Below are 24,523 nucleotides of genomic sequence, written 5' to 3'. Positions count from 1 at the left end.
ACCATTTTGTTGTTGTAAGAGTTATACGTCTTATTGGCTTGTCATGTTGCTGCGGCAGAGCCAACTCTATACGTTACGATCAGCAGTAAGGAGCGGAGCTGGAGTTGCCATCTGCTAGGGAGGAGTAGAGACCTGGTTAAGAAGTGAGGTCCCAGTGTAGCTGACATTATGGGGCCACAGCTTTAGGCTCTGCTGCTTACAGTAGCTCCAGTGACACAACTAAGTTCTCCATGTTTGGGGTTTACTTGGTGAGTGCCTGTAAACCAGCAAAGGTTACTTACTTTACTTCATTCATTTGAAGACAAAATACCAGTAAATCACTGTAGCTTTTAGCCATAACATTTAACCCTTACCTCAGCAGCAGGGATCCCTTCTGGTGGGCGGCACTGAAGAAGAACTTCCTGTTCTAGAGACACTTCCTTTCCCAGAGGCTCCTGGTCAAACGTCTTCCTGAGATCTGGAGGGAAAAAAATGTCAACAAACCATAAATAAACATTACGTAATATATCCCTCACGTTCTACACATGATGTATGTTATAATGAGGATGGGGGGGATGCTAAATTATATCACTGATGTCTTTTGATTAAAAAAAGACTTAGAAGGTTGTAGACTGTCGTTCTCAGTGCGCAGCTAGCAAACACAATACTGCATAGGGCCAATAGAGCGGTCTCTGTGAGAAATAAAGCTTGACTTCTCTTTCTCTCTTTTTGTCCTCTCATTGCACAGAGAGCCTGAAGAATCGGAGGTGGATGGCAGGGAGCTGCTGAGAAAGGGATCACTCTCCCTCCTCTAATAAAAAGCCACTAGTTCTCCAGTGTGTGAGCCTGATGGAATAGGGCAGGACCGGGACCGGGGGAGCGTCATGCAACACTGGAACCCAAAGCTCATTAGATATATATCACCACCTGCTGGGATACGGTCTGGCAGAGGAGCTGCAGAAATAATATGGTGACGAGAAGGGAGAGAAAGCGAGAGAAAGCGAGAGAGAGAGAGAGAGAGAGAGAGAGAGAGAGAGAGATAGAGGCGGAGCGAGAGAGAGGGGGGAGAGAAAGGGGGGAGTGAGAGAGAGAGGGAGAGAAAGGGAGAGAGAGGGGGAGTGAGAGAAAGAGAGGGACAGCGAGAGGGAGAGAAGGGGAGAGAGAGGGAGGGAGGGAGAGAGAAAGCGAGAGGGAGCGAGATAGAGGGGGAGCGAGAGAAAGGGGGGGAGGGGGAGAGAAAGGGGGGAGTGAGAGGGAGAGAAAGAGAGAGAGAGAGAGAGAGTGAGAGAGAGAGAGGGACAGCGAGAGGGAGAGAAGGGGAGAGAGAGGGCTAGGGGGAGAGAGATTTGGAGAGAGAGAGCGGGAGAGAGAGAGGGGGAGAGGGGGAGAGAGAGAGGAGAGAGAAAGAGAGAGAGAGAGAGGGAGAGAGAGAGGGGGAGTAAGAGAGAGAGAGGGGCAGAGAGAGAGAGGGCTTGAGGGGAGAGAGATTTGGAGAGAGAGAAAGGGGGAGAGAGAGACTGGGCTTGAGGGAGATTGTGTAAGAGGAGGACAGGGGGAAGGGAGCTGTAGCACTACAATTGCTAGAGAACAGACTCAGTGGAGTATTAAGTACACACTCGTACACCCAAACTCCAGTGACAGCACTTTCCACAGCCTGCAATGTCCCTGTTCTGCGTATCATTTTAACTCTCTGACACAGGAGCCCATTTAATGAAACCCAGTAATCACATTTAATGAATAGTCTAGAATAACATTGTTCCTGTATAGCAGCAAAAAAAACATGATTCAGTTAATGTTGTAGAGTTTCTTTTTCTTTAAATCTGTAAACATTTTGTTGAGTACTGTGTGTGAATTTAAATGTACAGGCAGCTCGGTGAGACATTTGTTTTTACACCAAGTTTTAGCCCATAGTGTCAAAGAGCACACACACACACACACACACACACACACACACAAAAAACACACACACACACACACACACACACACACACACACACACACACACACACACACACACACACGTAACTCCCTGCCAGTGTGTAATCCGTGAGAATGGGCTGGAGGAGCTCACATGAAGCCAAGTCTGACTATCACTGTTAAACCAAGCATGGACCAGCCCTGCTTACAAAGCAAAGGAAGCCCAGAGCTGAAAGGTAAGCCAAGCTGGAAATCCCAGATGCTCTAAAAGTACACTGAGTCTCTAGAAGTCAAGGGTTTCCATGAACTTACCTGTGGAGTTTCAACCCCTCAGCCGCCCTAAGGGCAAAACCAAGAGAGAAGAAAAGCATATTTATGTATTGTGAATGGAGTTATACATCAAACTCTCTTTATGTCAGTTTGTGAATAGTGTAAATTAAATGGTATTCAGGTATTTCTGCTGTAGGGCCAGATGAGCATGCCATCAGTTTGACATGGTGAGGTTGGACAGAGGTACAGAGAAGACACCAGATGAGGAATCAGTGGTTAAGGATCAACCTAATACTTTACTGAGAAACGGTAGCCGCAGGATCACAGTACACTTGAAAAAAGACTCACTCAGGTAACGAATGCACGCGGTAAACAATTCAAGCTTCTCCAAAGGACCACAGAAAACACATCTCTTTTAACAAGGACGTCTAGGAGCGGCTCCACCACGTAGTTGTTTGAAGTCTCTAACAAGACCCAGATCCAGGAGGTCCCGGGCAGGCACCCACGCCCGCTCCTCGGGACCGTAGTCCTCCCAGTCCACCAGGTACGGTAGGGTCCCTCGAACCCGACGAGCCTCCAACAGATGCCTGACCGTGTCTCTTGAGCTGTCTCTGCCACCCTCTGGTGCCAGGAGGAACCATGACAATCAGTGAGCTGGTGGTGGACAGACATAGTGGGTACTGGAAATAACAAGGACTGTAAAATTGACAGATTTACAACAGAATATTACCCTTCAGAAAGTCATAGACGGAGAGTCAGGGATAGTCGATGTGGTCGTGATGTCGTGAGAGAGAGCTATACTAATTTCTTTGGGTCAGAACTACTCTAAGCACCGCTCAGTATCCATGGAAACCACCCGTTGGGGTAGTTAAGGGTTCCACCAACTTCTGGAGACAGATTCTGGAAAGACATAACATAGAGGCTGTTACAGACATCCTGTGCGAACGTAAATTGACGATTTATGGTTTTAGATGGCTTTAGCATTTTGTTTTTTTGGATTCTGAAAGAAAGGAGATCTGCTGACAGGCAGATAAAATAAATGTAAGCATGGACAGATGGATAGTGAAACGTCTTTTATGGAAGTACCACAAAATGTTCCTCCCAGCTGGTTCAGAAATGGTCTCCTCATCACCATTGTAATTTGAGCAAACTAGAAACCACAAAGCGGAAAAGAGTGGATTTGATGCCTACATCCTCACTATGCGACTGCTCCCCACTGGCATGTCTGAAACGGCTGCTGACACTCAGAGAGAAGGAAGGAGGGAGAGGGCAGAGAGAGAGAGAGAGCAAGAGAGAGAGAGGGAGAGCATTGAGTGCTATCGAACCAATGCTATTAAAGAGTTGTGATGTTGTGCAGCAGGCTGGCAGGCCGGCATACCTTCACACTGAAGGAGAGAGGAATGCCAAGAGAAGACTCACTCAGAAAGCCTCTGAAATGCCAATACTATAGTACAGACATTGGCAGAGTTTGAATACAGAACTATGTAGACAATGGGGACTATTTTAAGGTGGCTGAGCATTTAACAACTCTCCAGTCATTCTCCATGTTGTAAGACTGTCCGGGAGACATTTGGAACTATTACAGAAGAAGTCTCAATTCCCTGACATAAATATAACTCTCTGAGTGACTCAGTAGCCAGCCTGCTCTGGGATTTAAGGTTATACATGTTAATTATCTCTAGTCCGTACATAGTCTGTCCACCCATTTGATATCGAGTCCAAATGCCTCTTCCCAAAGCTGGACTTCAGCTGTTTTCAGTTAGAGGACTATCAAAAGAGAGAGAAGTCCAACTGGAATTGAAACATTTTATTGATCATCTCACGACTCCATATCCCCTGCTGGAAGAGAAGAGCTTAACTCTGAGATGTTCTCATAACAAAATATGTTACCACCAGACTTTAGCCAAAACCCTGCTGTAACGGCCGTATCAGCACCAGGGACCAAAACCCTGCTGTAACGGCCGTATCAGCACCAGGGACCAAAACCCTGCTGTAACGGCCGTATCAGCACCAGGGACCAAAACCCTGCTGTAACGGCCGTATCAGCACCAGGGACCAAATACAAATACTAGGAGAATTGAAGTTCCATTTCAACCTCATGTCTGTCTTTAGGAGCATATACTGCATTTCAGTGTAAAGTGTAAATGGAAAGTTTGCATCAAAAGCAATTTCCGTAAAGATCAAGTATGAAATTAAAAGATTGGATAGTGCATATAAGATTGAGGAAAACGTATTCAGATGTACAGTAGCTTTGGGGAATTTTGGCAGTATGCTGTTTTTTATCAGAGAGAGAGAGAGAGAGAGAGAGAGAGAGAGAGAGAGAGAGAGAAGTGTGTGTGTGTGTGTGTGTGAGAGAGAAATGGAGGAACAGAGATTGAAATGAGTAGCTTCTGAGTGATATTTTTGAACCGTGTCTCCTTCCTCTCTGTTCTCCTCCTCCTCCTCTCCCAGGCTCAGGCGATGTGGAGCTGGGTGAGCAGCAGGGTATAAGGCTGAGTAGACATTCCTGTGGGAGTCGCACCATTCCCTGTTACACCACAGAAATACCTCTGCCTCCCCAGGCCTCCCTACAGGCCCCAGCTACCGCCACATTTGACAGCCATTACGCTAAGTGCATGGTGTTTGGCTTCTTGTCATGCAAAATTACAGAAGTCTCACAGTTATGGGTTATTTCGACGCATTCTCTCCCTCACTTAATAAACCTATAAACCCTGATGCAGATGTAAACTAGAGGACTGGCGACCGGAGAGAATTACCAAGGTGAAACTTAATTAGATGAATGTGAGCTTTACTAGTTTTGTGAAAAATAACAACGCCACAAACACATACAATTTCAGCTTCTAGGTTCAGTATAACGGGTTTAATTACCTAGGTCAATTGATGGACATTTTTTGTTGGTTTTTCTGAGAAGTCATTCATTTAATTTGCTTGTGTACCCATTTCAGCGTCTCTATGGTGTTTAATGACGGTATCGAAATACCTCAAGAATGGTGGCAAGTCATTCTGAGGTCACAACAAGTAAAGAATGTCACAGTAAAGTTGCATAGGAAAAAAACCACCAGATAGAACTATAGGCATCCCCTGACCAGTAGGTCAGGTCACAGGTATATAGAGTAACCATGGAGAGGAAAGTGGAGTCAGGTAAATCACTGGCCAATGAGAGTCCATGTCATCTTAGCAGAAGGGAAACATGAGCTGCAATAAATCACAATAACACACACCCAAACAGTCACGAACGTACCACAAATCACAGTGGGGGGAAAAGAATACTCCAGGTCCACAGTGCACAGCCTTTAAGACGCCACCCGCCTCACAGTGTTAACATTGATCACTGTACGCCCCCCCTCCCCCACCACCACCTGAATTTATCAGCCCTGAGTGTTACTTAGCCCCTGATTAAACCATCTGTTTGTGGGAGGGGAGGGAGGGGGACAAGGGGGGACTAGTCCAGAGTTTCCATTAGTCTCCAGAGGGACTGTGGCTATCTATGAGGTGGCCTGGGTCTGTCAGGAAGCCCAGGAGAGAGAGGAGCTACAGTAATCCATTCAGGACAATCTAATAGTGGGGCAAGAGGGATCCATTCTGATAGCAGAGCAAGAGGGATCCATTCTGATTTGAGGGAAAGGTTAGCCCTGGCAGGCTGCTGATCATGGCTGATTATGTGGAGGTGGAGGCATTGGCGGACTTACCATTAGGCAGAAGAGGCAATTGCCTCAGGCCTCACATCATCAAGGGGCCTCATGAGCTGGGCATTAAAAAAATTGCTCCATTCGAGGTAAAATAAATAAATGAATTCCAAAAATCCCCAGCAAAATCTGTCTGTTTAAGCTAGAGATATCTGTTTGCATGTGCTCAATCCACTGCATCTGCAGATGGTGGAGCTACAGTACAGTGGTGTTTGTCAGACCGTCTCGAAAATGGTTCTTCTCACGAAAACGTCTGTAGTGTCCAAACGGTTTGGCCTACAAAATGAATATGACCCCTCTATGGAAATATGAGACTCTCACGAACACAATGGTGTTCTCCATTTTTCTCTACAGGACTCGTCTGAAAGTAACCCGGTACTGGCCCAAAAGATATATAGAAGTGAATAGGGAATTTGCATGTAAAAGGTATACAAGTAATTCCATGATAAAAATATTTTTTGTATTTTTCTGTTTTTCAATATATGTAGGTGCACTGTTGCACATACAACACTAATCTAGTGAGCACTATTGGAGCTGCGCCCAAAAAAGGCATTTGATTGGTTTGACGTGTAGCGAGGTGTCACTGATTTACCTATTTCGTGTAGCGAGGTGTTACTGATTTACCTATTTCGTGTAGCGAGGTGTTACTGATTTACCTATTTCTCTGCTGTGAACTTCCCCAGGCTTACCCGTATTAGGGAAGCCTGGTTGTCGACGAAGCTAGCTTAGTAGAAACTCAGACTGGCCTCTGCCTGGGGCCTCCAAATCACTAAGTCCACACCTGGGTGGAGCTGAAGGTGGAAGTAGAGGTGGAAGAGCTAATGATGTGGAGGTGGAGGTAGAGGTAGAGGTGGAGCAGCGGGGGAACTCTGTGGAGAGACTACAGGAGACTACTCCATCAGTCAGTGGCTGGCCTGGCATACCAACACAGGTAGCCTACGGCTAAAGTAAGGTGGAAGACAGAGCTGGTAAGATGAGAGCAACTGAACTGGCCTTGGTGAAGCTATGTGCAATGGGCCCAGGCTTGTGACTTTAGTAGGACTGTATAGGCAGTATTAACTGATGAGAAGTAACAGAGGTACAAGCTCAGTTCTTTCTCAGAGACCTAGTTGTGTGTTATCCTGACAGGGTCCCTGAATGGCTTTAGTTGCGGGTCCTCTGACACCCGTCACAATGGACATCGCAGCACTAAGTGTCCCCAACCTGGATTCAGGTGTAATCGTAACAGAGTAAATGTAAATCTGGCTCCCTACATTTAGTATGATATGTTACATTTCGTATAGTATGTTTTAATTTGTGTATCTCCATCGCCCATTTCGTTATGAATTACAATTCACATGATATTTTACGAATTGCAATTCGTACAGTATGTTACGAATTTGCAATATGTATCATAAGTTGCAAATTTCAATTTGTTGTTGCTACTGTTAGCTAGGTGGCTAACGTTGGCTAGGCTAGGGGTTACGGTTAGGGGTGAAGATTTAGGTTAAAGGATTAAAGTTAGGGTTAGGGGAAAGGTTAGTAACATGCTAAGTAGTTGTAAAGTTGCTAGTTAGCTAAAATGCTAAAGGTGTCCGTGACGAGAATCGAACACGCAACATTTGGGTTGATAGAAATTCGCGTTATACACCTACTCATCCACCCCGACCTTCCTTCTTCCGTTTTTTTCCTTAAGTAACCTGCTGTCTTATGTAACCATACCCAATGTAACATATCATACTCATTTGAGTGTCTTGGGTTTACATTTACTATGTTACATCTAGTCTATGAGACCAGGTTGGTGTCCGAGAGACCTCTGTCACTCTATTAAGGAAAAAGAAAGACTGGACACAACATAGGCTGAAGTCAGAAATGCATATGGTTCTTAAGATTGAAGACCTGTGGCTCAGAGGAGATAAAGTGGAAAAAGATGTGTGCAAAGTAAAGTGATCACTCAACAACCGAAAGACATACAACTACTCAGTTTTCTCTCCCTTAGAGTTTCCACTTCCCTTCATGTTTTGATTGCCACGTCCTCCGGGTGAAATTAAAATGATTTAAGCACGAGTGAAGAAATAAGCGTGTTGTTGCTGGAAAACATGTTTATATTTGGTATACTTGCCAGTCAAATTACTAACATAAGAAAAGGGAATTTGAGGACCACCAACAAATAAACGGAAACGTTGGCAGAAACATGTATTTTATCCTTTCTACTTTGTGTATACAACCCTCCCTGTTTCTGTTTCTCTCAATTTATACACAATGTGACTGGAGTTTATGGGTTGTTTTAAGGGCCATTAGTTATGAGAGCCCTTTCTTGACTGCCTGTCAAACTGTTTCTGTTGTACACATACATGAGAATGTATCTGAACTCTCAGTGACTGGTGGCTTATTTGACTGTCAGGACAAGGGATGGGGACAGGAATGGGTCCCAGTATGGGGAAAGAGTTGGGGATATGGGTGAAGGTTTGAAGGGTACTTACAGGCGATGCGGACGTGGGCCTTGCGGCTCTTGGTGGTCCCTGCAGAGCTCCAGGCTACACACTGACACCAGAAGTCCTCTGGCCCAAACAACTCCTCCACTTGCTGCCTTGTGATCTCAATACTGGCTTCTCGCACCACCAAGCCTGTGGAGGGGTGAAAGGGGGAGAGGGAGAGAGAGTCAGTACACCGGATCTACAGTATGCAGAGGCAGAATCAACACTAGCCTTGGGTAGAGAGAGGGGACATTCAGAACACGGAGCCAAAGCCATTTGAGGGAAATTATAGCTTAATCAAGTGAAATGAATGTTGTCCCCCCTGAGCGTGGGCCTTAGGGAGAGGGGAGTGTGCCAGCAGCACACTCTAAAGCTTCATTAAGAGGATGTCAATGCTAACCTTTCACACCTGGGAAAGGAAAAGAGAGGAAAGAAGAGGAAGACACTAATACCAGATCCAAACAGATACAGATGTACCAATTGAAAAGGCCACACACCACAACACCGCTCCTCCATTTAATATTAATACAGTTAAATGATCCATTGCATCGCATCTCAAAATCAGTCCAGTGTCAAGACGGCTGCTTCTGGCGGCTGTTTGGCAATGGGTCTCCCTGTGCGTTCTGTGCTGTGGGAGTTATCCTGGCCCATATTGTGGTGAGGTGCAGTGGGATTGAGTTGTTGAGGTCCGGGGCTGTGCATGGGCCTGTGGGGGGAGGAAGCCTAGCAGTCTGATCAGCGTCATGGCTAACACAATCCTGTTTGCTAACTCCTCTGATTACTGCTCATCTGGGTGCCAGGGCCCAAACAAACAAATCAGCCCTGAAACAAACCCCTCTACCCACAGCACAGCTGCCCCTTCAGCTCAGATTACTGGGATAATGCTGTGTGTGTGTGTGTGTGTGTGTGTGTGGTGTGTGTGTGTGTGTGTGTGTGTGTGTGTGTGTGTGTGTGTGTGTGTGTGTGTGTGTGTGTGTGTGTGTGTGTGTGTGTGTGTGTGTGTGTGTGTGTGTGTGTGTAGCTGGAAGTGCCAGGCTGCTTGGCACTGAGTATTCATGGATGATTCTTTGGTTTCTCAGCCCCTCATCCTTTTATCTTCTAATGTATTACTGAGAGGATTAGACAGTATGGAGGTGGAGGATCTGACAGTTCTCTGACAGGAGAAACTTAGCAGCACAAACATCCAATACACACAGCAATCTATATATAGACAGATAGAGAGGAGTCCTATGGTAATAGCCATGTACCATAAATAACCATAAAGACCCACAAAGAATTCAAAAACAAACGTCATTTTGATAAACTCCCATATCTACTGGGTGAAATACCACAGTGCCATATCACAGCAGCAATATGTGTGACCTGTTGCCACAAGGAAAGGGCAACCAGTGAAGAACAAACACCAGCATAAATACAACCCATATTTCTGTTAATTTATTTTCCCTTCTGTACTTTAACTATTTGCACATCATATGACATTGGAAATGTCTTTATTCTTTTGGAACTTGTGTGGGTGTAATGTTTACTGTTCATTTTTATTGTTTATTTAACTTTTGTTTATTATCTACTTCACTTGCTTTGGCAATGTTAACATATGTTTTCCATGCCAATAAAACCCTTATAATTGAGAGAGAGCGAGAGAGCGAGAGAGCGAGAGAGAGAGAGAGAGAGAGAGAGAGAGAGAGAGAGAGAGAGAGAGAGAGAGAGAGAGAGAGAGAGAGAGAGAGTAGAGCTTTGTTGTGATAAGGTGGGGGCAGAGAGGGCAGACTGAGCCAGAGAGTCACTTTATAATCCACCATGCAAACTGTCCCTCTGCCTCCTCTCCTCCCATCTCCCCTCTGGCCTCACCTCATGTGCCCTCTACACCTCCCTGTCAAACTCTCTTCTCCTAACAAACAAGTTGAGCTGAGGTTAACAGCCAACCCCACCACTCTCCACTGAATTCGGTTAGAGACTAGAGGAGTGTAAGGTAAGGTCATTTGATAGGTAGATGTTTGGTGGGTTTTATCCCATATGATAACCGGCGTAAAACCTTCATGTAACGCAGAGGTTCAAATAGCCACCTGTCCCTTTTAACACGTTTAAAATAAATGCGAGAGTAAATTACTTGTTCACGAGGTTACCATGAATGACCATTAATTGTTTACAAAGGTTTAATGTTTGATTTGTTACATTAAATAATTCAGTAATAACTCAAAACATTATGGCAATCATCCGTTTTTATCGCCAGTAAGAAACTGCTAGCCATTGGCTGCTAACAGCTGAGAACTGCTAGCCATTGGCTGCTAACAGCTGAGAACTGCTAGCCATTGGCTGCTAACAGCTGAGAACTGCTAGCCATTGGCTGCTAACAGCTGAGAACTGCTAGCCATTGGCTGCTAACAGCTGAGAACTGCTAGCTAACTGGCAAGCACAAAAACAGTCAACAACTTTGGGAGTACAGACAGGAGAATAATTATTGTCAAGGAAAATGTTTTGTTTTTCTTCTCGAAATAGAGGTATACTAAGACAAAAGAAACGTGACACCGTGCGTGAATGATAACACATTAGTGCAGGAAATTAAGAAATTGATTAAAAATGCTGGAAGTGAATGCTGGAATTAAACAATGAACTATGCAAATGAGCAAAAGCTATGTGCATTAAGGAAATAGACGCCTGGCTCAAATAGAAGCCTGTCTCTAATAAGCAACTGCTGTGTTCAATGATTTAAGCAAATAAAGGCTGGGCTATTAATTGAAGTTTTACGGTGCCCTATTTCCCCATACACTCCCATCCATTACTGTAAGAATCATCCTGAGCTGTGCACCTCTCTGTTTTCTCAATTCTATTTCTCCGGAGCATACGGGTAGCCTCTAAATGAAGAGGAGGAGAGAGGAGAGAGAAGAGGAAAACACATGGCTGATTCCTTCAGGTTCAGGAGCTTTACACAGTCTCTTTGTACAGGCACACAGACACCCAGCACACTGACGTCGTAGACAACAGCTTAGCACTCATACAACATTTACACTGTGGGCCGACAGGCAGGCAGAGAGAAGGGCAAAGCTACCGCCATTCTGACAGCAACCACGGTGTGTGTGTACACGCGTTTGTGAGTCCTTGAACCTCTCTTTAGGTGTGTGTGTGTGTGTGTGTGTGTGTGTGTGTGTGTGTGTGTGTGTGTGTGTGGTGTGTGTGTGTGTGTGTGCCTGCGTGTGTGTACAGGTGTACAGGAGCGTGTATGAGCCTTTACGTGTGCATTTGAATGTGTGTGCATGTGCCAGTGGGTGCCCGCGTCTGTGAGTTTCTGTGTGTGTGGGCATGAGAGAGAGAGAGCCACTGTACATAGATGTAGAGAGATGGGTCAAGGGTCATGAAGTTGGGAGAATATCACACAGAGTAGCAGAGTGGAAATCAATAGGGGTAACTATAAAAAGGGCGCGTATTCTCCATGAGCGGAAAGTGTGGCAGAATAAGTAGTATGTAAGAACCCAGTACTGCCTGCCTCTGAGGAAGGCTTTAGTCTCTACACAGCACAGGCGGCATCCATATGTTGATATTTAGACTGAGTAAGTAAAGACCCAGTACAGATGACACCCATATCTACGTCAATTCGCCATGTCCAGTCAAGACAATCAGGAATACCAGCGCTGAGTCAGAACAGACCGACAGACTGGACTCGTCTTTACAGCAATCACCATGTCCAGTCAATATGATAGCCTGCTACCACCCGGTACTCAACCCTGAACCTTAGAGACTGCTGCCCTATGTACATAGACATTGAACACCGGTCGCTTAATTAATGTATACATCCTGTTTTACCCACTTCATCTGTATATACTGTATTCTAGTCAAGGCTCATCCTATATAACTACTGCTGTACACACCTTTTCTATTCATATACTGTCCATATACTGTATACTGTCTATACATACACCATTCACATACATTTACATCCTGGACTCTGGTCTGGAAGCTACATTCCTGCAATTCTATGTATTTAAATACTGTATATTTAAATACTGTATTCTCAACATAGCTCATTCTAATATTTCTACTACTGTACAATGCATTTTAGTTACACTGTTTATGCACAATGCATATTTATTCATATACTGGATTCTCAACATAGCTCACTCTAATATATCTACTGCTGTACATATCATTCTTAGTACATCTGGTGTAAATTCATCCGTTGTATATACATATGGATCGCATTTCGATTACTGTTACACTGCTATTTAGATTGTTAATTGGATTCGTTCCGACATTTCAAGATTTCTTCATTTTTTTTGTTATTTGTGTACTTTTGACATTTTACTACACTGCTAGGAGCTAGTAACATAAGCATTTCACTGCGCCCGCTATAATATCTGCTAAACTGTGTACGCGACCAATACACTTTGATTTGATGAGAAAGAGGATCATTTACACTCATCATGATATATACGATGCCAGCTATTGATTTTGGTCTGTGAAATGCAGGGACTTCAAACGACAGGTGATATTCAAACAGGAAGCTGCTTATCTGCCTCCTTTGTGAATCATTGGGACCACTACTAAAGCAAGCTTTATGTCTCATCTTCCTAGTGACATCAGACGGGACTGAGATCGGGGGGCGAGATTAACAGTTAAGCTAGGAGATCAGATAGTGACCTCATACCCTGACATCATACATTTACTTAGCTAGAACTACTTACCACATTTACTATGTATTGTAAAATGTGATACGGTATCATTACAGTACTGACTACACACAGGGCTGAAATATACTTCTGGGAACATAACGCACGCAAACAAGCCACTCCAACTGATATCTCTACAGTGATCAGTGGCCTGAGATGTCGCTACCCTGTCTCCCACACACCCTCTCACACCCTCTGACTGTCCATTAGTAGGACACAAAATGATTCTCCAATCTGTCCCATTAAACGATAGCTGGCATGGGACTCTGGATGGACCGATGGAGATGATTCATTATTAATGCCATCATTAACGCTAGCTCCTTTTATTGATCACTCACTGGCATGCAGGCTGCTGGAGCAGCAGGCCCTGGGAGGGGTGGGGGGCCCCAAATGAAGAGCACCACTCCTGTTTGATGCTACCAGACATAACTCTTACAGGATGGATGGTGAGCTGTGGGTCTCCAGTGTGTCTTACACAGCTCATACATATAATTAACTCTGGGCTCATTTGTTCAGATCAATGCCTACAGCTCATTGGAGACTAGAGCTGGAGATCAGCACGGGCCCAGCTCTCAACTTGTAGTGTATTCAAGGTTTAAAAAAGCTTCTAAAGGTTGGAATTTCCAATTAAACATTTCAGACTTGATAACAGAAAATGTATCAACCCTTACAAACATATCTATTAATTATAATGCACATAATAATTAGCATTTCCTGTTGCTGCAGCATTAAGATAGTACATCTACACTGTACGTTCCATGTGTGGAACCTAACTTCCTGGTTTAAACTGAGCTTTTTTGTTTAATCTCTGTTTGTATGTTTGTTTAAAATGTATGTATTGAGAGACGCAATGATGAGGATGGGGTGAGAGAAGTGCCGAGCGGGGAGAGGAAGATGGTGTAGATATGTATGTATGTGTATGGGTGTATGTATGTGTGTATGTGTATGTATGTATGTGTATATATGTGTGTGTGTGTGTGTATGTATGTATATGTATGTATATATGTATGTATGTATGTGTATATGTATGTGTGTATGTATGTATGTGTGTATATGGAACGAACTGCAAAAACCTCTGAAGCTGGAGACTCATATCTCCCTCATTAGCTTTAAGCACCAGCTGTCAGAGCAGCTCACAGATCACTGCACCTGTACATAGCCCATCTGTAAACAGCCCATCTATCTACCTACCTCATCCCCATACTGTATTTATTTATTTATCTTGCTCCTCTGCACCCCAGTATCTCTACTTGCACATTCATCTTCTGCACATCTACCATTCCAGTGTTTAATTGCTATATTGTAATTACTTCGCCACCATGGCCTATTTATTGCCTTAACTTACCTCATTTGCACTCACTGTATATAGACTTTTTGTTTTCTTTTGTTCTACTGTATTATTGACTGTATGTTTTGTTTATTCCATGTGTAACTCTGTGTTGTTTGTGTCGAATTGCTATGCTTTATCTTGACCAGGTCGCAGTTGCAAATGAGAACTTGTTCTCAACTAGCCTACCTGGTTAAATAAAGGTGAAATAAAAAATAAATAAAGAATATGTTTGTGTGTGTGTGTGTGTGTGTGTGTGTGTGTGTGTGTGTGTGTGTGTGTGTGTGTGTGTGTGTGTGTGTGTGTGTATATGAATGAATGAATGAATGAATGAATGAATGAATGAATGAATGTGTGTGTGTGTGTGTATATATGAATGAATGAATGAATGAATGAATGAATGAATGAATGTATGTGTGTGTGTGTGTGTGTATGTATATATATATATATATATATATATATATATATATATATATATATATACACATGTATATGTGTGTGTATGTATGTATGTATGTGTGTATGTATATATGTATGTTTGTGTGTATGTATGTGTGTGTATGTATATATGTATATATATATATATATATACACATGTGTATGTGTGTGTATGTATATATATATATATGCAGGTATGTGTAAGTGAGTGCTGTTTTTTTTGCTTTGTCTTTGTTGTTGTATCTCTTAATATGGGTGAAAATTGTAAAATTCCAATACAAATACTGTTACAAAAAAGATAGTACATCTGTAGGCAGCTATAGTTTTTATTGGATGAAATTCAAATAGATTTCATCCTCGTCTTCGGGTCGCAGAAAAACCCTATTTAAAATGTTATACCGTGAACTAAATCTATCAATCAAACTCAAATCCGAGCATGATGTAAATCAAGATTTGGTAAGGACACAAAAACAACAGTATAGTTTACTCCCTACCAGCGTTTGAGAGGTGAGATGAATGGTGCAGTTTTAGCGTGGGTGTTCCTCTAGTGAGGCAGCGCTGCACGGCTTCTACAGCAGGGCCATGGTGGAGCACAGCACTAATGATGCTGTTCCTCAGTCTGGGTAGGAAGGAGAGGCAGCAGCCCAGCCGCCTCTATTTCTACACTGAGATAGAGATAGAAATGCTTTGGCTGGAGCCTGCTGTCTGACTGACAATAACAACACACCCTGTTTGTCCTTCTCTCTCTCCTTCACTTGTCTCGCCTTCGCTCTCTCTCCCACTTTCCAGAACTCTCTCTGTCTCATCGCTCTCTCCAACTCAGTCCCTCTCTCCATCTTTTTCTCTAGCAGTCCCTCTCTCCAACACCCCCTCTCAATCCCCTTCTCTCTCTCCTCTAATCTACTGTCATGTTGCAGAGCGAGAGCACCTGTGAGCTTTGGTGCAGGGACTGCAGTGTATGGTTGTATGAGTGTGTCAGTTAAGAACAAATTCTTATTTACAATGACAGCCTAGGAACAGTGGGTTAACTGCCTTGTTCATGGGCAGAACGACAGATTTTTACCTTGTCAGCACGGGGATTCGATCTAGCAACCTTTCAGTTACTGGCCCAATGCCCTAACCACTAAGCTACCTACGTATGTGTGTGGTTGTATGTGTGTGGTTGTATGTGTGTGGTTGTATGTGTCTGGTTGTATGTGTCTGGTTGTATGTGTGTGGTGTTATGTGTGTGGTGTTATGTGTGTGGTGTTATGTGTGTGGTTGTATGTGTGTGGTTGTATGTGTGTGGTTGTATGTGTGTGGTTGTATGTGTGTGGTTGCATGTGTGTGGGTTGGTTCCCTTGTAGATGCTTTTACCAGACAAGCTTTGTGCCATGATGGCAACCTCTTCCTTGTCAATGCAAAACTTTCCTTCACAACAGCTCAAAATCATACAGCTTCGTGTCAAGATGACAGTTTCATTTTTTTCATATCTACACTGGTATATATAGTAGCTCTATGTGTGTGATGTGTGGAATAGGTATGTTCAACCCTGGTTTCAGTTTATTTTAAGACAGTATGTATGTGTATGCACATGACAGAGAGGGAACTCAGAGTGCCTGTGAGTGCAGGTGCAGGGATGTGATTATGTGTAGGTGTGTTCCAGTGAGTGCAGGGATGTGTGTGTCTCTAAGCCCTGGGATTAAAGAGGGTAAATGCTGTGTGATTGCTACCTGTTGGCTACAGAAAGAAGTCAATTTCCCCCATCGGCAGCTGAGTACAGCCAATCAGCCGACGGCTGCTGTGTGTAATGGCTGTGGAGCCCGAAGCAGCAGACTTCAGTTAGAAACAGCCTCTCCACTCTGGGATTCACCATTCAACCTCTACATGAAGGAGGGCTAAACACTCCACACACACACACCGACACACATAACACACACACACACACACACACACACACACACACACACACACACACACACACACACACACACACACACACACACACACACACACACACACACACACACACACACACTTCCTTCCTTTGAGATCCCTTGCAGTTGAGTGTGATTTCCCTCCAGGTATCACGGGGTCTGGGTTGTGGTGTGGGTCCGGAGATGGCTGAACAGGCCGATCCGTGACCTGCAGATCCATTCTCAGTGGGTCAGGGATGGTCATCCTGTGGACAGGGTTTGTGGTAACACAGTATGTGGTCCAGGATGTTCGCACCGTATCGCAGGGTAGGGATGACCGCAACTTTAGGGGGTCCCTCTGGTCGCGGTGCGCCGGACAGGGTGTCGCTAGGCAGACTGTTTAGGGCACCTTTTCTAGCCTCCTCCACATTCGGGGTGAGCAGAGTGGCTCCTTGCGGGCTGCTCAGTGGCAGCTACAGCTGCTGCCTAATCCGAGTGCATGATAACCTTGTAATAGCTGCCGCCTTGGTGCTGGGTTGTGACAAGGAGCTAACACTAGCCCGCTCCACTCGCCCTTCCAATTTCCCAAGGACTTTGGACGTGTGGTGTTGTGGCACAGTTTCAGTTCAGTGCATAAAGATATTTACGTTCGGTGTCTGTTACACCCCAGTTACAGCACAGGGCTTAGCCAGGGACAGAGCCCGGGTCCAACGGCAAAGCAGGAACCGAGACGATTGGGAGGCTTGAAGCGCCGTACCAGAACCCCGTTTTTCCAGCACGTTTCCAGGAGGGTTCAGACAGGCCTTGGCGGTAACCACGGCGGCCCGGATGAGCAGCGCAGTGGCGTCACCCACCATACTTCACCCTGTCTGGCAATCCTGTACTTTGTCTGTTCCCACCTCCCACGTTGTGGACGAGGGGGTGTTTTTTCATGTCAAAATGAAAAGTTCTCTATTTGTTGTTCTGCGCTGGTAGCTCTACGTGTGTGTGGTGTGTGATGTGGAATAGGTATGTTCAACCCTGGTTTCAGTTGATTTTAAGACAGTATGTATGTGTATGCACATGACAGAGGGGGAACTCAGAGTGCCTGTGAGTGCAGGTGCAGGGATGTGATTATGTGTAGGTGTGTTCCAGTGAGTGCAGGGATGTGTGTGTCTCTAAGCCCTGCGATTAAAGAGGGTAAATGCTGTGTGATTGCTACCTGTTGGCTGCAGAACGAAGTCCATTTCCCTGATTGGCTTAATACAGCCAATCAGCCGACGGCTGCTGTGTGTAATGGCTGTGGAGTCCGAAGCAGCAGACTCCAACAGACAGCCTGCATGGTTTCTGTGCTCACACACACACTTGGTCTGATGTCTTCGACATATCCTGTCCAGGGTGTGTGTATGAACCATGTATCCAGCTGCTGCTACCACATGGTTCTTGAGAGACGGGGCGGGGGTGAGGGTGAGGGTGGGGGTGAGGGTGGGGGTGAGGGTGTGGAGGAGTTGCGTCAGACATAAGGGTTTAGCATCAAACCTGATTCTCACTGTCTCTGTGACTCTGATAATGATACTGACCGATGTACAGAGAAACAGTCAAGAGAGAAGAAAAGGGAAAGAGTGGAGATAAGGACAGAGAGAGAGAGAGAGAGAGAAGAAAGAGAGAAAAGAGAGAGAGAGTGAGTGAGAGAGAGAGAGGGAGAAGAAAAAGAGAAGAGAGCGAGAGAAGAAAGGGAGAGAGAGCGAGTGAGTGAGAAGAAAGAGAGAAAAGAGAGAGAGAGAGAGTGAGTGAGAGAGAGAGGGAGAAGAAAGAGAGAAGGGAGAGAGAGAGAGAGAGACTAGTGTCCGTCTCCGTCTCTGTTATGTGTCAGTCTTAATGATCCAGTTTGGACTCTCTCAGACAGAGCCTCAGCCTATGCAGCAGTGTGTATGTATGTCACAGGGCTACTGTGGCCTTATGGGCTTCTGTTATACAATAGCATCTCTTTGAGTTTAACAAGACTGTCTCTCTATGCTACAAAAATCCTGTCCTCATTATGCGTGGTTGTGTCTGTGTCAGTGAGGGTGTATGTGTGTTTTCTAGGAGGGATTATAATGAATAATTCATTTACTTGATTTTCTGAAAGAACTGAGTACCCGTAGGGTGAGAATTTGAGTGTGTGTGTGTGTGTGTGTGTGTGTGTGTGTGTGTGTGTGTGTGTGTGTGTGTGTGTGTGTGTGTGTGTGTGTGTGTGTGTGTGGTGTGTGTGTGTGTGTGTGTGTGTGTGTGTGTGTGTGTGTGTGTGTGTGTGTGTGTGTGTGTGTGTCGTCTGTTCGACCTCAACCATGTTGATATTTTGTTCATGGATAAAGGTTTGGTCCCAGTTGATTACTACCCGCTTAACCTTCCACTCCCACCCCTGGGTTGGGAAAATGTTGTCCACAGGACACACACACATATTCTAACCCAGATAAGCACACGAGACACACATTCAAACTGGTAGTTTCACTGACCAGAGTTCTCGTCCACCCTCTCCTCCACTGTGTGTTCTTTCTGGTGGACCCACTCGCTGTTACACTTGAAGTAGATCTGTGTGGCGGGCGTGGCCTTGCAGTAGAGATTGACAGGTTTGTTCTTGACAATGTACGCCTCCTCTGGCTCCATCAGGAACACTGGAAGGGGTTCCGGGGGGTCCGAGGGGAAGGTCTCTGGTAGATCACCCAATCCCATGAAGTCATCATCATCTCTCACTGCAGAGAAAGATAGAGGAGGGAGGGAGAGAGAAGTGAGTATAAGAGGGAGGGAGGGAGGGAGGGAGGGAGGGAGGGAGGGGAGGGAGGGAGGGAGGGAGGGAGGTGGACATAAAACAAGGCAACAGTGTGTTATTACCATCATCTTTGCATGGGATTATTGTATACCACTCTGCACACTGTGTCATCCCTATCATTTGATAGTATGGAATGTTTACACAAGTGCATTTTAAAGCCCAGGAAGTTTCTGGGATTCCTCCCAGGCAGACAGGATTTAAGGACCGGCCTGGCTGGCCTAACCACATGCAGCTAATGCTGACTCTACTGCCAGGGAATGGGAAGGGAGAGCAGAGGAGAGGAGAGAAAATGAGAACCAGAGTCCATGGGTTGAGAGGGAGGAGGAGGCCAGGCTAAACGTTCTCTCACACACACAGCCGATCTTACGACGACCCCAGGCTTTTGGCCCCGTTTAGTCCATTCCTGGGATAGTTCAGCTGCAGACAGATATACGCTTCCCTGTTATTACACCTGTCTTTCATCCCATACTGTCTTAAATGACACATGCAGGGGAGCGCACACGCGCACACACACACAGGAGAGCACACACACGCACATGAACACACACGCACACACACACACACAAACTCCGGCTAAGTTACCGACTCTTTAAAGAGAGAGAGATGAAGCCAATTCTCCACTCCATTTATTACCTCCAAAACTGTTCTATTCTTACCATTGAACCGGTCGACATCAATTATATAGAGAGAGAGAGACAGAGCGAGAGAGAGAGATACGGAGAGAGATAGAGAGAGAGAGATGGTGAAACAGAGAGAGAGATACGGAGACAGAGAGAGAGAGAGAGAGAGGGATGGCATAAAGGTTTATCAGCGTCATCAGTAATTCTTCGCTGTCCCTTAATCTCTCTTCTCTCTCTCTCTCTGGTGTGCGGACATGCTGGAGCCTTGTTGTCTGACAGAAGCTGCCAGGTCCCCCTGACAGACGCTGCTGCAGTCTGAGTAGTAAATAGTGCCTGTGTGGATATCTATCTGTCTCTTCTAGCTAATGTCGAAATGTTATCTCCGCTCTCTCTCAGCCACAGATTGGAGCTGATCGCTCAGAAAATAAAGGCTGGAGGAGCCCTCAATCATCCATGCGACCAGGTTAGTGTTTGTGTGCGCGTCCAGAGCAGTGTGTCTGCTTTTCATCACCGTAGGCGCTAAATCACTCCTCGCTCTCCTCAGCTCTTGATCTGGTGCTAATTGAGGAGTAGCAGTAAACCCTGAGTGACCTCTAACCCCTAGCTGTGACCTCTTTTCCTCACAGGTGTGTGTGGATGGATTGAGTAGTCAGCACTCAGCACGACAGGCGGGAGAGACGAGCTGTGTTGAGTGATGGATTAATTCATTTCCATATTTATTTTAATGGCTTATAACTACACACACTTTCCTCCCCAAGGGCAGTCACTATTTTCCATTAGGGCCATGGCCCACTCTATACCCAGGCCCAAGGACCCTGACACAGAAACAGTGGAAGAAAAGCCAGGAAACTCATTAAAGACTGTGTTAGCCTCCTTTCACACTTCATTCCCACTATCTCTCCATCTCTTTTGTTCCCTCGCTCCCTCTCTCTTCCCACTGTGTCTGACTGTGGGGTTGGGAGATCAGAAACTAGCATCAAAGAATTCAATGTTGTTGCACACACACACACACAAAACTCTCGAATTCAAAAACTTCCAGAGCGCAAGAAATAATGAATATAAGGGAATGAAACCAGCCCTCCAGTGCAAAAAGAAACCACATGACAAAATGAAAGACCCTGACTCTTACCCAATCTGCTGGGCCCTCTCCTTCCCCCTCTCTATTCCCTTTTCTATCTCTCCCGCTCTCTCCTTCCCCCTCTCTATTCCCTTTTCTATCTCTCCCGCTCTCTCCTTCCCCCTCTCTATTCCCTTTTCTATCTCTCCCGCTCTCTCCTTCCCCCTCTCTATTCCCTTTTCTATCTCTCCCGCTCTCTCCTTCCCCCTCTCTATTCACTTTTCTATCTCTCCCGCCCTCTCCTTCCCTGTCTCTATTCCTTTTTCTATCTCTCCCGCCCTCTCCTTCCCCCTCTCTATTCCCTTTTCTATCTCTCCCGCTCTCTCCTTCTCACTCTCTATTCCTTTTTCTATCTCTCCCGCCCTCTCCTTCCCTGTCTCTATTCCTTTTTCTATCTCTCCCGCCCTCTCCTTCCCCCTCTCTATTCCCTTTTCTATCTCTCCCGCTCTCTCCTTCTCACTCTCTATTCCTTTTTCTATCTCTCCCGCTCTCTCCTTCCCCATCTCTATTCCTTTTTCTATCTCTCCCTCTCTCTTCTTCTCCCTCGCTGCTCCAACGCACCAACAGCGTACAGTGTAAGTAAGTTGTCCTCACACTCAAGTCTCAAGTCTATAACGTCGCAGCATGGCTATATCATTACAGTGGGCTAAATTTGTTTTCGCTATATAGTGCTAGCCTAGCATTGTGCTCGGTGGGAGTTGGGGAGTGAGGGGGTCAGCCCCCCTCCCCGTCTACGGGGCCTCATTCTGGGGTAGCGATCCCGTAGACGCTGTCGCCTGACCTTGGTGCTTTGATGGTGACGGAGGCCCAGTGGGATGGACTGCTATCACCACGGTGATCTGAGAGCCAGACTGCACCCTGTTACGCCTTCAGGCTAGAGCGCTACAGCTGACACTGAGGCTCCCACCAGAAAACAGTCGCGCTGGACGTGCGAGACAGGAAACACAACTCTCAGACAGAGAGAAGAATTCAACCTTGACAGGAAAAGGAAAGCAACTGTAGCTAGACTTTCAACTCCAAACAACAGCTAGCTAATCGCCTGTAACCACCATTTTGGCTGTCTCTAATGGTGTTGCATATTTCTAAATGACTGTAGAACTTATTGGCATACTCATTGGGTTCAAAGGAATTATGCTTGGAAACGGTTGTTTTGTTTAGAATTATGACTTTCCTGTAATCATTTATTTAATAAGCTATATGTCTGAACTGTTTTATATGCAATATAGATTTCCCCAAGCTTTTCCAAAGATTTTAATCTGATATTTTAAATTGCTTCCATATTTTAAACTGTTTAATTTTTTATAAACTATCTCCTAGCAGCACTTTTATTCAAATGCTATTTTGTTCCATAATTGGAGAGTTTTTCTCATTTGTATTGTGCGTCGTATTACTGAATATTTCAAGACCCCAAATGAATATTACTTGAATATTAACTTTAAACTTGCACATCCCCCACAACGTAGAGTACACTGTAAGGAATAAAACGAAATATTACGTGTGTTTTGGAGGGCAATGAATGCGTTGGATTGTGTTACAGTAATTCACAATTTACCTGCCTATTACACAGTACATAGGCTGGGCATTACGAACATATATTCTTAAACATTAATTCCTATTCAGAGCGAAGAACGTGCTCAGATGATGTACAGTGTCTTCAGAAAGTATTCATACCCCTTCACTTATTCCACATTTTGTTGTGTTCCAGCCTGAATTCAAAATGGATAAAAAAAAATATAGAATTCTCACCCATCTACACACAATATCTCATAATGACAAAGTGAAAATATATTTTTATACATTTTTGCAAATTTATTGAAAGTGGAATACATAAATATCTCATTAGCATAAGTATTCACACCCCTGAGTCAATACATGTTAGAATCCCCTTTGTCAGCGATTACAGCTGTGAGTCTTTCTGGGTAAGTCTCTAAGAGATTTGCACACCTGGATTGAACAATATTTTCACATAATATATTTTTTAAAATTCTTCCAGCTCTGTCAAGTTGGTTGTTGATCATTGCTAGACAGCCATTTCCAAGCCGGTATCTTTGTAGTGACTGGGTGTATATATACAAGATCCAAGGTGTAATTAATAACCATGCTCAAAGGGATATTCAACGTGTAATTTAATTATTATTTTTTTTATCCATCTTCCAATAGGTTTCCTTCTATGGAGGCATAGGAAAACCTCCCTGGTCTTTGTGATTGAATCTGTGGTTGAAATTCACTGCTCGACTGAGGGATCTTACAGATAATTGTATCTGCTGGGAACAGAGATGAGGTAGTCATTCAAACATCATGTTACCCACTATTATTGCACACAGTCCATGCAACTTATTATGTGACTTGTTAAGCACATTTTTACTCCTGAACTGATTTAGGCTTGCCGTAACAAAGGGGTTGAATACTTATTGACTCAAGACATTTCATATTTTAATTAATGTGTAAACATTTCGAAAAACATCATTTCCCATTATGGGGTATTGTGTGTAGGCCAGTGACACAAAATCTCAATTTAACAAATGTTAAATTCAGGCTGTAACACAACAAAACGTGGAAAATGTCAAGGGGTGTGAATACTTCCTGAAGGCACTGTAAATCTGAAGCGCAGAGAAATATGCCATGGAAGTCCGTGTAAATGTCAAATACATTCACGGTGAAAAGAAAGGCAGATGCCTCAGCAACCGCCCAGCCAGAGAGATGAGTGGCTACCACAGTACAGACACACTGTGTGTGTGTGTGTGTCATGTGATACAGTCAGCAGATCAAGGACAGACGACAGATGATCACACGGTGACAGGCCCACATTAAAATGCAACCTGACATAAAACACACATCAGGACGCCACACACGCCGACGCCAGCTGACGTCGTCAAATGTCTACCTTCGAACACGGGCCCGTACCAGCGCAACCTCCGTACACACCTCAGCCCATCCATATCAGACACGAGGTCAGGGGCGAGACACACTCGTCCAGCGTACAGACCATGTGTCCTGCAGGCCTTTAGTTCAGAGAGACCTCAGTGATAGATTGACGGATAGCGCCATTGAAAATGGAAAAGTCCGTCCAATAAAGACAGGTTTCCCTGTGCTGCTAGACGCTTCTTTGTGTATCACACAGACATTCAGTGGCATTTCTTACCTTGCAGCAGTGAAATGTCCCTGTGTGTCTGTCTGTGGGGAGTAACTGAAGCAGACTTCAGTGGGTCTCTGTCACAACAGGACACACTGACTACTGCACATCAAGGGATTGCTTTGTGGAGGGAATGGTGTATTTATGCAGACAGTATCCCTCCTCTCTTAGGAATACCACTTTGACATGCACGAGTAGTCTGAAGATGCTCGGTTTTCCATGCGCCCTTTGGGAAG

General features: G+C 44.9%; 1 protein-coding gene across 2 annotated transcripts in view; it reads right to left on the bottom strand.

The window, feature by feature from the left end:
* The window catches only part of unc5cb (unc-5 netrin receptor Cb), a 173,241-nt gene that overhangs the window by 61,214 nt on the left and 87,504 nt on the right, over positions 1 to 24,523 (bottom strand). For both annotated transcript variants that reach the window (XM_014130002.3, XM_014130008.3), the window contains exons 2-4: positions 19,104 to 19,340; positions 8,315 to 8,458; positions 354 to 457 (exon numbers count right to left, since the gene is read on the bottom strand). In XM_014130002.3, coding sequence (XP_013985477.1) covers positions 354 to 457; positions 8,315 to 8,458; positions 19,104 to 19,340 — 485 coding nt within the window. The remainder of the gene's footprint in view (positions 1 to 353; positions 458 to 8,314; positions 8,459 to 19,103; positions 19,341 to 24,523) is intronic.

Source organism: Salmo salar, chromosome 01, assembly GCF_965601325.2.
Source record: "Salmo salar chromosome 01, fSalSal1, whole genome shotgun sequence".
In the NCBI taxonomy this organism is placed as follows: Eukaryota; Metazoa; Chordata; class Actinopteri; order Salmoniformes; family Salmonidae; genus Salmo; species Salmo salar.
Note: the sequence above shows the minus strand (reverse complement) of the source record. Positions and strands in the feature narration are given on the sequence as shown.